At 34.1% G+C, this 15,704-nt stretch overlaps 1 protein-coding gene across 2 annotated transcripts in view; it reads left to right on the forward strand.

The window, feature by feature from the left end:
- LOC127283725 (sphingomyelin phosphodiesterase) overlaps positions 1 to 15,704 on the forward strand; it is a 55,895-nt gene that overhangs the window by 23,090 nt on the left and 17,101 nt on the right. For both annotated transcript variants that reach the window (XM_051308778.1, XM_051308779.1), the window contains exons 3-5: positions 1,301 to 1,500; positions 4,019 to 4,315; positions 7,755 to 8,147. In XM_051308778.1, the coding sequence (XP_051164735.1) occupies positions 1,301 to 1,500; positions 4,019 to 4,315; positions 7,755 to 8,147 (890 nt within the window). The remainder of the gene's footprint in view (positions 1 to 1,300; positions 1,501 to 4,018; positions 4,316 to 7,754; positions 8,148 to 15,704) is intronic.

A 15,704-nucleotide genomic window follows, 5' to 3' on the forward strand; every position in this document is an offset into this window, starting at 1 on the left:
TGAGGTAAAAATTCTCATATCGAACTTATTTTTAAAATTTTTAATTAAGCTGAAATAATTAGCGTTCGGATTTACCCCCCGTTCGGATTTACCCCGGCTGACCCTATTCAATAAAATATTTCGCTGCCTCAATCAAATGGTTTGGTTGCACAAACATAAACCAAATTTTGTTTATCCCAACCAAATGTTTTGTCATGAGCAAACAAATTTGCAATGTAATATTTATAAAAATTTTAAAATTTTTATAATAAATATATTTATGTCAGCAATAATTATCCTTAAATTTATTTTAGAATACCTAATTCAAATTTCTTATAATTTATGACTAATAAAGTATAATTAGAATAAATTTAACCATATAATATATTTCTGAAAAATATAATTACAACTATTACACCTTATTAAATAATAAAATTAGTGATTTAATGCATTTTTTAAAACTGTTAAAAAAGATTAAAATTCTTATGTTTCCTTGCAGTTACTAGGTTGTCCCGTGGGACGACCCTCGAATTCGCTTGATAGTAACTACAATTTTATTAATTTATTAATTGTTTAAACAAATATAACATATATTTATTTTCACATCAATAGAAAGATTATCTTTATCCGAATCAAAAGTGACAAGTTGTTTTTTAAAATTTCAATTAGGCTTTGCGAAAAGAGACAATAAAGATTCAAACAGTTTTTCGCGTTTTTCTCGAGTTCTTTCAAATTGCAGTTACTGTGTTCTGTCATAACACGGCAGTTCAATAGGGTCAATAAATAATGTTCATAAGAAAAAAAATCCAATTTTTACATTTTTTTAATTTTATTTTTTCGTTTTTTTTTGTTTTTTTTTTTAATCTCTTTTACGCCTCTCTAGTCATCTTTAAACCCTCCTTTCAGCCTCCAATATAGGATATATTTTCACTTTTGCAAATTCGAGGTCGAAAAGAGGTTGGAGAGAATAAAAGGAGGATAAAAGGAGGTTTTTAGAAAACTTATAGAGAGTCTAAATTTCGACTCGGGATCTTTTATTGGTTTTATGAATATGGAGCATTTTTTCTTCAAATGACCCGGTAAAAAATTAAAAGTTATTTGATTGGCATAAAATTTTGGTAAAATTTTTGTATTATATGTGCACAAAATTTTTGTAACTTATTATAGTGATCATTGTCCGTATTATAGATCTTCAGTTAGTAGTACATAAATATTTAAGCAATTTGAAACAATTTTTTTTTTTCATTTAATTTTGATTTTTGCTTATTTTTTAAATAACAAAAATAAATAACATTTTTTTTTTTCGATAATTGAAAATTAGGAAAGCCTACATTATCAAAAAGAGAAGCAGAAATCGAGTCCACAAATTGGACAAGTGTAGCTGAAGAATGGCTGAAAAAGAAACAAGATACTCAAAGGCATAGTGTGACAATACTTCCATTTAGTCAAAAATTCCATCAACTTTCAGCAACAACTGAATCAGTTGTTATTCATGGAATGAGTAAAGAACAGTACTCAAGGGTAATAAAAATATTTATATCATAATGAAAAAAAAAAACAAAATTCTTTTTAGAAATTAATTTAAATTTTGAAAAATATTTAAATATATATATACATATATTAAATAAATATATATTTGAAAAATATGAATAAAATATTTTAAAAAATAATGATTCTGAAAAATATTCTGAGAAAGTAAATTATTATGTAAAAGTCTAACCATGATGTAAAAGTAACATTTCGCACTTAATGCTTAACTGCCGTCAGGAAATTCGAATCATTTTGTTCTTTTTCTGCAAAGTGTTTTAAAGCTTATAGTGGCCTTGAAGTACTTCTGTTTTACTATCTTTCTTTTTCTTGACAATTCAATAGTTTACTTTCACTTTCCGTACCAAAATCCTTTCACTGAAGTCGCATCGTCAGATAGATATAATACATAATTCCGTGTTTTAAACATTTTTTTTTTTAAATTTATATACTGCAATTCTATAAAGTGCAATGTGCAGTAAAGGTGTATTTATAGCGATCAACCAGTAAAACTTAGTACTAAATTAAAAAAAAAATACTTGAATACTAAAAATACTGAAAGTATAATTAAACTGAAAAAAAATTATTTGATTCAAATAAAATCGGTTTAAAAATTTTTATAGTGTGAATATTTTTAAATTACAAAAACCACTTACTTATTTCACAATTATACAAAATATCAATTTTGTCTTTTTTATAAATAAATTAATTAATTAACAAAAAAAAATTTTCATTAATGATAATATATTAATCATGAAAAAAAAATTATAAAAATGATCTTTTAGTTCTTTATTAACAATTTTATTTAATATTTCATTTTTTATTAGTAATATTCAAATTAATATTTATTATTAATAATATTATTTTTCTGAATCAAATTAATTTTTTTCAAGTATATCAAAATAATGAAAAAATTGTCAAAAAAAGAGTTCTTTAAAAAAAAAAATAATAATATCTAAACTTTAGTTTCTTTAGGAATAAAATATTTGTAGTTAAAAAAAGCATTTTTTAAAATAATTTTTCCTTATATTTTAAAAAATTTACTTTAATACAAATATATTCAATTTCTCCTGTTTATTCCAATAAACATTAAAATAGATACCTCAAAAACAATTTTTACTCACATATATATATTGCGCGTATAATTCATAGTTTGTATGCATCCTGTGTTATGCGCATTAAAAAAAAAAAAAATTTCCTTGATAAAAACGGTTGATAACAAAATTTTACTTTGTTGTTGAAAAACAAGTTTTTATTCGCATTGTTTATAAATTTTAACATAATTATAATTGGGCTAGTCAACTGACTTTCGTCTAATAGTGGTTGCGACCAAATTTTTAAAAAAATCTAGTTTTAATATATGTGAAATTCGATGATTCCCAGAGTTCATTAACCATAATATTATGGTAAAAATTTTATTCCCTTTAAAAATATTAAATATCAAAAGTAGGAGGTTCACAATGTGATTTTGTAACCTTAAATTTTTCAATTTTTTTAAAAACGCTATTATTAAAAAACTATTAAAAATTAGATGTTGGAACTCACCAAAAACATAAATCACTTTATTCTGCACAGAGGAACGAAAGAATTATTGCAAAAATTTATTATTTTTGGATGATATACGATTTTTAAAAAAATTTTATTTAAATATTCTCAAGATTTTTAATTACTTATAACATTTTTGTCGGTGCTCCGAAAAAATTGAGGTTTTGCACAAAGATTTTTTATAATATTCTTTACCTTCTATTAAAATCTTACGAAGGTGTTTTGCTTCGTTTTGGAGATATTAATTTTCAAAATTTTTTATTTAAAAAGGTTAATTAAAAGACTTGAACTTAACTAACCAAATTCAAACTGCTCCAGTTTTTATAAAAATATATTAAAATGTAGCGATTTGAAATTGGTCAGTTAACTTCAAGTCTTTTAATTAACCTTTTTAAATAAAAAATTTTAAAAATTAATATCTCCAAAACGAAGCAAAACACCTTCGTAAGATTTTAATAGAAGGTAAAGAATATTATAAAAAATCTTTGTGCAAAACCTCAATTTTTTCGGAGCACCGACAAAAAAGTTATAAGTAATTAAAAATCCTGAGAATATTTAAATAAAATTTTTTTTAAAATCGTATATCATCCAAAAATAATAAATTTTTGCAATAATTCTTTCGTTCCTCTGTGCAGAATAAAGTGATTTATGTTTTTGGTGAGTTCCAATATCTAATTTTTAATAGTTTATTAATAATAGCGTTTTTAAAAAAATTGAAAAATTAAAGGTTACAAAATCACATTGTGAACCTCCTACTTTTGATATTTAATATTTTTAAAGAGAATAAAATTTTTACCATAATGTTATGGTTAATGAATTCAGGGAATCATCGAGTTTCACATATATTAAAACTAGATTTTTTTTAAATTTGGTCACTATTAGACGAAAGTCAGTGAACTGACCCAATTATATAAAATTTATTAATAATGCAATATTAAACCTAGATATATATTTATAATTTTTGCAGGTAAATTATTCACGAATGTTATGGAATATGGAGAGTACTCAACAAGGAGGACATCTTTCCTTGTTTGTTGATAAAGCAGTGAAACTTTTAGATTTGAGGCAAGTTATGATTGAAGTTGAAACCTCCGTCATGTCTAAAGTGTCTTGTTCTGCATGTAAAGTTGGCGCTGGTCTTTTACAACATTATATCAAATCAGGAAAAAGTGACAATGAAATATTGCAAAATATTTATCAATTTTGCACCTATTTCAAAATTCAAAAACCCCGAGTTTGCTCTGGAGTTACTGATCTTTTTGGGGTGAGATCAATATTATTGTTTATTATTATTTTATTTTTTTTTTTTTTACGAAACAAGTTTAGGAGAGGAAAAAATGTCTTTACTAGTATAATAATAATGCCTTTATTATTATTATCATTTTATTTATATTATTATTTAAAATTGGGATAAATATATTTTTGTACGTTCTTTACAGAAAAAAAATGGTATACGTACGTATTTTCGAGTTATGAATTTTTAAAAATATGTTAAAGAAAAAAATTTTTTTTTTGAATTTTTATATATAAAATAACAATTTTTTAAAAACAAATTATATTTTTTTAAACTTTGAATCTAATGCTTGTTCTATTTTTTAATTTTTACATACCTAAAAGTACTAAGAAAATTTTACAACAATTTTTAGAGTGGGCTTAATGATCCTTTTTGTTTAAATAATTTGTTTACATTTTTTTAATTTTTTTTTTTTTTTATTTTTCAAAATAAAAGGTTTTTAGCTGCTCGGATCCTTCGCTTTATTCATAGAAAAGCAAACTAATATGATGTGTAAAAATAAAAAACAATCGGGTTCAATGTTAAACAAAAAATTAATTTGTTTATAAAAATTGCACGAAAGGGTATTTTTCATATAAAAATTGAAAAATTTTTTTCTCTTCATTAGGTTTCGAAAGTCAAAGAAAAACTGGAACTTTTTTTCTCATGGCAAAAATTACTAAATTCAATTCACTTTTAAAAAACCTCGAAAACCCCAGATTTTAAAAAATTCATAATTCGAATATATTTGGTCATTTATTAATTAATAAAAAAATACGTAGAATAACATTTTTTTCTGTAAATAAAGAGAAAAAAAAATTTATCCAAATTTAAAATGTCATAGGTAAAATTTCACGTGAAATCGTCCATATATGATTAATCATGGAAATGGCAAAAAATTTTCTAAATTGAAAAAATAAATTTAATTTGAAAAAAACTTCAGTTTAAAGAAATAAAAATTTCTCCAAGTTGTAAAAAGCAAATTAAATTTACGCTAAATTTTGCGTACAATGTATGTGAAACTTCACACTTTTCACTTATTTTGACTAAAATTATTTTATACTTACAAGGCGTTCCAAGTGAAAGGTAAATACGACGTCTGCGATTTTTTTTAATAATCAATAAAATTGTACTAGTTGGTACACAAATTGATGTGTACTAAAAGAAAATTTAAAAATTGTTAATAATTTCAATTTTATTAACAATTGAAAATTTATCATACCTTTCTTTTCAAGTTCAAAAATCTGCTAAAATATTGGTTTAAAAAAAAAAAAATCTTTCTCTATCAAAATTGTTGAAAATCGATTAAAGAAAATATTTTTTAATTATAAAATTTTTTTTAAATTAATCTATATATGTTTAATAAACAATTTTTGTTCATTGTTATTTATCATAAAGAAGATAACTGGTTTTCTTCTTTTAAAAAAGAAATAATATTTAAAGTCGTCTTTAAAACACATATACAAATTATAAAAGACATGTTATTTTTCTGTATCCATCAATAAAATGTTTAATTATTTTAAAACATTACTACTTCTGAGCGTGACGCATGGAGCAAAACGTTACAAAACAATTAAATATTTATTAATTGATATATAAAGAAAAATAATATGACTTTTATATTTCGCAGGTATTTTAAAGCCAATTTGAATATTATTTTTTTTTTTTTTAAGATAAAGTGTGATTTCCTTCATGATAAATATGTAACAATAAACAAAAATTTTTTATTAAACAAATAGATTAATTTTTCTTAATTTTATATTAAACACATTTTTTTAATAAAATTTAATCGATTTCCAACAATTTTTGTAGAGGGAGATTTTTTTTCTTAAAACGAATATTTTAGCAGATTTTTTAATTTGAAAACAAGCAAAAAAAATTTTCAATTGTTAATAACATAAAAATTATTAATAATTTTAAAAAGTCCTTTTTAACAGGGCAATGTTAAAAAAAATAATTATTTAACAAAAGATTGAAACTCAACATAATTTTTTTTCGAAAAATGAATAACTAAATCTTCTAAAATTATTTGAAATTAATGTTTAATAAATTTTTGTTTTCGTTATAAACCATTTTTCACAATTAACAAAAAATTTCTATTTAACCAAATTCTCATTTAACAAAACATTTATTAACGATAAATTTAATTAAATTAATTTTTATTTAATAGAATTGTCATTTAACAGAAATTCTATTTAGCAGAATTTTTAAATGAAAGAATTCCTATTTCACCGAAAGTTTATTTGACCGAACTTTTATCTGTCCGAATTCGCATTTGATAGAACTATTAAATCGTCAAACTTCCATTGGATAGAATTTTTACATATCCGATTAAACACCGGTCAAAAATATTTTAGCTCGAGTTTTAAAATCCACCAATTAAAAATTATTATCAAAAAAAAAAAATTGTGATTGGTTGAATTATGTCAAATGTGAATTCAAAAAATGGAAATTTTGATAAAAGAACAATTCTGATAAATTAACATTATTTTATATGAAAATTTTGCTAGATATAAATTCTGTTGAATGGAAATTGTATCTATTATTCGATGTATCAGAAAATCTGCTATGCAAAAGTTCAGTTAAATAAAAAATTAAATCAGAATTTAGATAAATAGAAATTATTTTATATGAAAATTTGACTCATTATAAAATCTACTTTATAAAATTCTGCTAAATAAAAATTCGATAAATCATGCGTTTCAATAGTAGAATTTTACTAATTTTGTAAGTATTAAAAAAAATCGCAGACGTCGATCTTGCTTTTCATTTGGAACGCCCCTTATTTAAATTTAGAGAAAATATTATTTAGAAACTGAATTAAACTATTGCATAAAATTTTAACACACAGTTGACCCATAATCTATATTCAATGGTTGCCATTTCCACATAGGTAAATCTGGTTTAAAGTTTAAAAAGTAATTAACATAATATATCGATCATTTTAAATAGTGACTGGTCGGTATTCGGACAGAAAGTCTAAACCAAAATGTCCAAGACAAAAAATCCAAAGTAAATAAAATCTAAAAAAGAAAGAAAAAAAAAAAGAAAAATAGTTACACTTATGACCCAATAAAAATTCTTTAAAATGCCTATTATGTTAAATGAAAATCCGAACAAATAAAAATTCTGTAAAGTGAATTTTCGGTTATTTAAAAATTCTCTAATATAGAAAATCGGTTTGATAATGAAAATTCTGCAAAATACTAATTCGAACAAATGAAAATTCAGCTCAAAAATAATTATGACAAATGAAATTCCATCAAATGAAAATTCTTACTAATGATTTTTAGAAAATATTCATGAGTCCCTCATTTATTATGAACTTTTGTACTTTAGACATTTTTTGTTGAATATTTTGGATTGGACTTTTTGTCCTGGTAAATATACGTGAATATAATATTAAAAGTATTTAAACATTTTATTGCAGGGTGAAGTGATATATGTTTTGAAGCAAATTGATTTAGGTCCAGCTCAAATTTGTAGTTTTGTTATTGGAGATGCATGTGAGGATACATATAATCCACAACATGATTGGGAAGTTGCTTTTCCACCAGTGAAAAAACCACCAATTCAACCACCTATTCCACCTAAGGAAGGCGCTCCAATGTTTAAAGTTCTTCACATCTCTGACACTCATTATGATCCTTACTATATGGAAGGCTCAAATGCTGAATGCAATGAACCTCTTTGTTGTCGTTATACTAATGGACGTCCACTTACACCTTCTGCCGCTGCTGGAAGATGGGGTGATTACAGAAAATGTGACACTCCCAAAAGAACTGTGGATCATATGTTGAATCACATTGCCCAAACACATAAAGTAAGTCGAAACTGTTTTTCTTTTTTTCCAAATTCAAATTATTAAAACTTTAAAATGTCAGATGCTAAAAAATTACCTCCATGAAATTGGCGTCGAAAATTACACAGGCCTGCATGGTTTTTTTATTTTTGATATTGAAGTCGTTCCCTATGTAATTTTGTGCGCTGAACACGATCCCGTGTCCCAAAATGGCCCAGCACGTCAGAATTTTGAGAAAAGTGGGGGTAAAGAGCACAAAAACCGTGTTTTTGGGTGTTTTCAAGAATTTTTTTCTCCTTAACCTGACGTTCTAGAAACTTCTACTAGGTCTTAAATTAAAGCTTAAAGTGTGCACTTTGAGACCTATATGCGCAAGTAAAAAAAAACTTAAGGGATTTTGAGAAAAGTGGGGGTAAAGAGCCTAAACAACGTGTTTTTGAGTGTTTTCGAGAATTTTTTCTCTCCTTAACCTGACGTGCTAGAAACTTCTACTAGGTCTTAAATTAAAGCTATAACGAAATTATTTAATTAATTAATGTTATTAATTAATAACCCCTCTTAATTGTTACAAAAGAAAACCCAACGTGATTATTGTTAGACGCCAGCCAATTTTTAGATGGAATTGGCAAACCAGAGAAAACACCAAAATAACCCCAAAACTCAAATCAGTCAAATTGAAATCTCAGAGGAGATTCTGTTGAAAACGAAAGTCGCAAAAAGGGACACGACCCTTGAGACACGACACAACCAAAATTGGACTTACCCACGACGATCAAATATCAGCACCAGCTTCCTCTCGGCAGGTCCTCGTGTCGATGAAACTCGCCGGTGTCGAGAAAAAGGGGCTGATAAATAAAACACTACTTTTCTATTCTTTATTTATTAGTGAGTCGAGCTCGATCTCGACTCTCTCTCTACACACTACAATTTTCCTCTGAAAACACACAATATAACACTCAAAAACTCTAACGTGGACACACTACAGTACCCCTGTACTCGCTATCTCGCGTCCATTGACAAAATCTATTGAATCTGCTCTCTCGATCCCTTCGTCTACGTCTCGTTCCATGAGTGGCCGCCGCGATGGCGCCACCTCCTGGACTCCTGCTTTGTCTCTGCTTGTCCATCAAACCCCATTACGCGCGAAACTCATCCCCAGTCAAATTCACCTTGTGATGAATTTACTTCGTCACAAACACCCCTCCCCTAGGCCGTTACTACTCCCAGCAGTAACGCCTATCCACAACACCAAAACCCAAATCGAAAATTAATCGTCCCTTGTCGACAATCTGGAGGACTACATTTTGTCCATGGTCCTTCGCCTCTCTTCAATCAACTGTCGTTGATCTCGTTCCCTTTGTCTCATATTATCCTTGTCGAAATTCCTCCTCGAATCTAAAATTATATTACCATTAGTAAAAATTAATGAGGTCGTGGGGGAAGATATCGTTTAAGGTCTGAGACATGGATTTTAGGGATACGACGACTCTCGTTATCACTTAAGACAAAAACTGTAGGTGATAATTTCTCCACGATCTCGAAAGGGCCCTCATATTTCGGTGCGAGTTTCGTCGCGAAATTCCGTGTACCACTCGACAATTTGTGTGATTTACGAAGTACTAAGTCACCCACATTAAACAACCCCTCTCGTCGATTACGGTTATAGTACTCGGTCTGTCGATCACGTTCTTTGTCGATAAATTTCGCTACCAAGTCTCGCAACGCATCCAACCTCTTTACCCTGTCTACCCAATCTTCTGGCGCAATTCTCTTAACCTGATCTCGTGGTTCTACCTCCCGTCGCAAACTTTTAACCGGTCGAGGATGTCTTCCGTAATTCAAAAATGCGGCAGACGTTTTAGTCGCCACCTGTGTCGCAGTGTTCATAGCATGGCGAAACTCGTGAACATGAAGATCCCAGTCGCGATGATCATTCCCTATGAAAGTCGCAATCATGGTCTTCAATGTCCGGTTACTCCTCTCCACAGGATTAGCTTGCGGGTGGTAGGGTGGTGTGGTGATGTGTTTGACACCATATTCCTGAAGCGTTTCCTTGAGGAACTTGTTGTCGAACTCCTTCCCATTGTCTGTTAATAAAAAGTCAGGAGTTTCCCAGCGGAAGAGGACCAATTCTTCAAATGCTTTGGCCACCGACTTTCCATCAGCTGATCGCAACGGTTTCACCTCAACCCACCTCGAGAAAAGATCTTGGAACACGACAAGATATTTACACCTACTCTTGCTTGGTGGAAACTCCATCGTGTCCGCTGCCACTACAGCCCAAGGTCGCTCAACTATCCTCTGTCCCATTAGTCCTGCCGGTCCTGCTTGTGATGCTTTGTGGAGCTGGCACTGGGGACATCGAGTGACATACTGGTGGACATCATTCCAGATTCCTTGCCAGTAATATTCTCTCGCTACTCGATTGTACGTTTTCTCCACCCCCAGATGACCTGCCGACGCCAATCCATGGCCGTCGTGGAGAACTCTCTCTCTGTACTCCTCAGGTACCACCAGTTTCCAACCATCCTCGTCGCCAACAATCGGAAGGAGTAACGGGTCACTCCTATGTCGATAAAGATGATCGTTCTCAATTTTCCATCCAGGAAAACGCTCCGGGAATTGTCGAACCAAATCTCGTCGCTTAAGGTACCATTGATCCATAATGGTATCAAAGGCATCGATCATCTCTTCGTCATCCTCACTCATCCTGGACAATGCATCCGGGACTTGGTTCAATGCACCTCTCCTGTGAATGATTTCAAAATCCCACACCTGCATTTCCAGGGCCCATCTCGCTAGTCGACCACTCGGGTCCTTTAAGTTTCTGAGCCACTTTAGGGCACTGTGATCTGTGATCACCTTAAACTTGTATCCCTCGATATACGGTCGCAACTTCTTAATCGCCCACAACAACGCTAAACACTCCTTCTCCGTGACGCTATAATTCCGTTCTGCCCCTGTCAGAACACGGCTGATATACATCACCGGATGTTCACCGTCGTCAAACTCCTGAGTCAACACAGCTCCAATAGCAAAATTACTCGCATCGCATTGGATGGTGAATGTCTTACTAAAGTCAGGACGGGCCAACACTGGCGCTGTCGTAAGTTTGTCCTTCAACTTGTCGAAAGCCTCTTGTTGCTCCTCGCCCCATTCCCAGTCTCGACTCTTCTTGAGCAATTTAAGAAGAGGTATCTTGATTTCGCTATCGTTTTGGATAAATCTCGAATACCACCCCACCATGCCCAAAAATCTCCGGAGTTGTTTGACGTTCTTTGGCGCTGGATAGTTTCTCACCGGCTCGGTTTTTTCGGGGTCTGGTCGCAATCCTTCATTGTCGAGAAGATACCCCAAATAGGTAACCCTAGAGCACCCAAACTCACATTTCTCTGGGTTAACCACAAATCCCGCGTCTGCCAGCTTCTTCAAAACTATCTCCAGCCATTTCACGTGTTCGTCGAAAGTATCTGTCACAATTATTATATCGTCGAGATAACCAAACACGTGAGGTTCAAATTCCGGTCCGAAAAGAGTATCAATTACTCGTTGAAAGGTCATCGGCGCGTTAGTCAAGCCGAATGGCATTCGTCGATATTGCCACAGTCCTGAGCCGGGGATGGCAAAGGCCGTGTACTTTCTGCTCTCTTCTGCCATTGGAATTTGGTGATATGCCAGTTTCAAATCGATCTTCGACAAGTATCGCGCCTTCCTCAACTTGTCGAGTATGGAGTCTATCGTCGGAATTAAATAGGCGTCCTTGACGGTAACCTTGTTGACATCCCTATAGTCCATACACATTCGAAAATCTCCATTCCCTTTTCTGGCAATCACCGGTGCACTCCTCCAGTCGCTACTTGATGGTTCGATCACGCCTTGCCCATGTAGTTGAATCATGTGTCCTTGAGCCCACGTGATCATAATAGGTGACATGCGTCTCTGTCGATGCTGTACTGGTGTCTCGTCTGTAACCCTTATATGGTGTTCTGTCAGATTTGTCACCCCCAGTACGTCAGATTCTGGAAGAACCAATCGGTTCACCATTTCTTGAATGATCTCTCTTTGTTTGTCCGTCAACGCAGAGATTCCAGCGCATTCAGCGTAGATCGACTCATCACTCTCAATCCCATCCTTGACGCCAAAAACATGCCAGTCGCCATTGAAAACTCTCCATAACCCCAGTCCCAATTGTACCTCCATATTCCAGGCTTTACAGAAATCCACACCCAAAATTATGTCTTGTACTACTGAACTAAGGACCTTGACGCTAAACGGTTGAGAATGGCCATCCACCTCGATGTTCAAATTCAACAATCCAGCTGTCTCAGTTACTCCTCCAATGGCGCTTCTTATCGATGTATTGCAAGGCTGGATGCGGCTCTTATAAGGCTCAGCTACTCTGTCGCTAATCACCGAGATCATCGCTCCAGGGTCGAAAAGTGCCTCATAAGATTTGTCGCCAATGGTCATTCGAAAGAAATAACGATTTTCCATACGACTGCCGTCTACATCCTTGTCGAATAAGGGTTCTGGGTCAGCTGTGCCCGTCACAGCCTCTCCCCTCCCCTGGACTATTGGTACTGACTCCATTTCAGTATCTTTAGTCCCATCTGTCACTAACACGTTTTTGAGTGAATGTTCTCCACTCATTTGGCTTTTTGGTACCTGCGTCACAAATTTAAATGAATTCTTTTCATTTAATTCGTCAGTACCAACACTCTCATCACACTGTGTGAGTGGTCTCCTCCCACTCTGTTGCCCACTACAGGATGCACCCTCGTTGATGGGAAAAAAATTTAACCCTCTTGGTTTACTCTTATTTTCCCCTGAACCTTCTCCAACCCTGGTCGCTACCCCGTCGTTAAGAATCGGTTTTAATGATTCTTCAGTGGGTTGGAGGGGGGTACAGACCCGCTCTGTGCCCCCCATTGTCCGTTTCCCAAAGCGGCCCTCACCTGGACGCAATTCGGACAATTAAGGAAGTTCACGCCAGGTGATCGACAAACAAGGCATGACTCCACCTGGACTCTAGCTGGACACTGTGCCGCGAAATGACCACGCTGTTGACAGACAAAGCATGTCCTCATGGGGCATTCCGAAACTTTGTGTCCGACCATTTGACATGTGAAACATGCCCCCACAAATGGCTTCGACCCGCCCGTCGCAATTTGTGTTGTATGTCCAGTGTTTTCAACTCCTTGTTTTGGTGGAAATTGGCGCTTGCCTTTCCCAGCGGCCACTGTCGCAAAAGTAGGGTTAGAAGCCCGTATCGGAGTCGCGGATGGCTGAGGACTTGATTGCTTAATTGCATTCACCTCTGTAGTCCCCTTCTCAGAATCAGTCTTCTTTGTCTTCTTCGACTTTTTCCCCTTACTCTTCTTGTCGACCACCTTCTCTACCTCGCTACCCGTCGCTGACTCGTCTTCTAAAGCCGCTATCTTCTTGGTCTCTTTAGAGGAAGATGGCTTTTTCTCATCCTTCTTCGCACCCTTATAAGCCGCGGCGGGAAAACGCATTTTCTCTTTAGGGGGAGGGGGAACGTATCTGTCGTCGAGATCTTGAACCTTTTCGAACTGTCGCAAATTTCTCTCTAATTTCGAGAGTGATTCTAACCCCGATGAATCAACTTGTTTCCGATAAGTGGGGGTAAGTCCCTTATAAGCAATTTTAACCTGTTCCCTGGTCGACAATGGTTTCCTAAGGTGCCCCATTATCAGTCGCAAACTGGTTATGTAAGAGGATATTTTCTCCCCTTTCGCTTGGGTCCTACTCCTCATCTCGTCTACCACTTCGTCGTCATCAATGGTCGTTAAATACTCTCGTCGAAAAGCTTTTTTGAATGACCTCCACGAACTAATTTCTTTACGAATTGTGCGGAACCACCTACTCGCATTACCCTTAAAAATGCTGGGGAGTGTTTGGAGGAGATCTTCGTCGCTTATCATGGCGCAATCTCGGCAGTCTTCAATCCTCTCTAAGAACTCTTCAGGATCTTCTCGCTCTTCACCCGAGAACTTAATATCCCAATCTTTAAGAGTCCTATTGATTTGAGTTAATCGAGAAGCTAAACGATAGTCTCTTCGCCTCTGAGTCCTGTCGCTAACGTCAGTCTCGTTGTCAGTTGAAGAATTGTCGAAAAGTGTCCTCCTAGCATCAACCCGTGGTGTATTTTGGGGGGTATGCCTTCGGCTGGATTCCCTACGTTCTTGACGACTCCCTCCCCTAGTCGATAATCTGTCGCTAACTTCTGATCTCACACTTCTATTGTCGCTACCTAACTCGCTGGGTTCGCTCTTTACGCCTGAACCCCTTTCTCTCTTTACGTATGTGCGCCTACTGTCACATACTTCACCACTCCTATTCCTGTTTTCGCCTACTGTCCGGGGGGTTGGGTTAGGGATGGTGTTGGGACTCTCTCCTCCTGATTGGCCCTGATTAACCGAAGTTATTTCATCCCCTTCCCCTGTCGCAAATTCTACTGGATTTTGAGATGCCCGGTAAAAATTACTATTATCCCCCACATTCTGACCCATACTAGCAGCCATTAAATGGTTATTAATACGGATCAGCTGTTGTAGTTCTGGACTCAGGGTAAACTTGGCTACAGACTGTCGCAAGCTAATCACCCCGGGCGACATCGTCGCTGAAACCCTCATTGACGGGGCAGAATTCACGGTGGTCGTTGGCGCAGAGTTCATAGAATGAACGGCTGACATTCGTGGTGGGGAATTCGTGGGGATCGACGCTGTGGACATCACCGGTGGTGATTGTGGAAGGGGCGGTGGAGGGGTTGGAAAGTCATCGGTGGTCGGACTTGGTCTGCTGTGCGATGATTCACTTCCCCCCCTTTTTCTAATGGCTCCTTGACTTTGTCGGTCTCCTAAATCTCCCAAGTCACGAATCGACCGTGAATTTTTCTCCTCGTCGCTACTCGAATAAAACTCGCCTCCTCTTTTAAGATTTACGTTGGGCAATAAACTCTCTTCCGTGAATGCCTCAAACTGAAAAACTTTGACTGAGTTCCCCTTATCGTACTCGTCGCAAAAGGGCACGTCAGTTTCTGGGGGGAGCGCGAGTTTCAATTCTGCCCGAAACAATCGTTCTCGCAAAACTTGTAACGAGCCACTAATGCATAGTTGATTAGTCAACAGGCTCGTTACCACTTGTCCTACCGGCATTCCTAAAATCACTTGCCACAATTCCTTCGCCTGTGGAATTGTTAACAAGAGACGCATCCTTTCTTTGTAGAAATGCATTCGTTCAATTGCCTCTGCCATCTTGAACGCTCGAAAAATTTAATTGTCGAAAAACACAATAAAAAAAATTTTTTTTTTTTTTTTAAAGGGGGCCCGTTCCCTACTAGATACGGCACTGGTCAATAAAAAGAAATTCCGTTAAATAATCGAGTCGCCACAAAGAAAATTTTTCTCCCTTAAAAATTTTCACGCAAAATTGTAAATTAATTTTTTGAAGGGCCCGTCGCTCCGTTGACACGGCCCTGGTCAATAAATTTTATTCACTTGCTTGACTAGTCGCAAAGGAAAATTTTACTCCCTAAAATTTTTCAGTTATTTTGGA

This window comes from Leptopilina boulardi, unplaced genomic scaffold (assembly GCF_019393585.1).
Source record: "Leptopilina boulardi isolate dan_hultmark-lab unplaced genomic scaffold, ZJU_Lbou_2.1 LbouV2_310, whole genome shotgun sequence".
NCBI lineage: Eukaryota > Metazoa > Arthropoda > Insecta > Hymenoptera > Figitidae > Leptopilina > Leptopilina boulardi.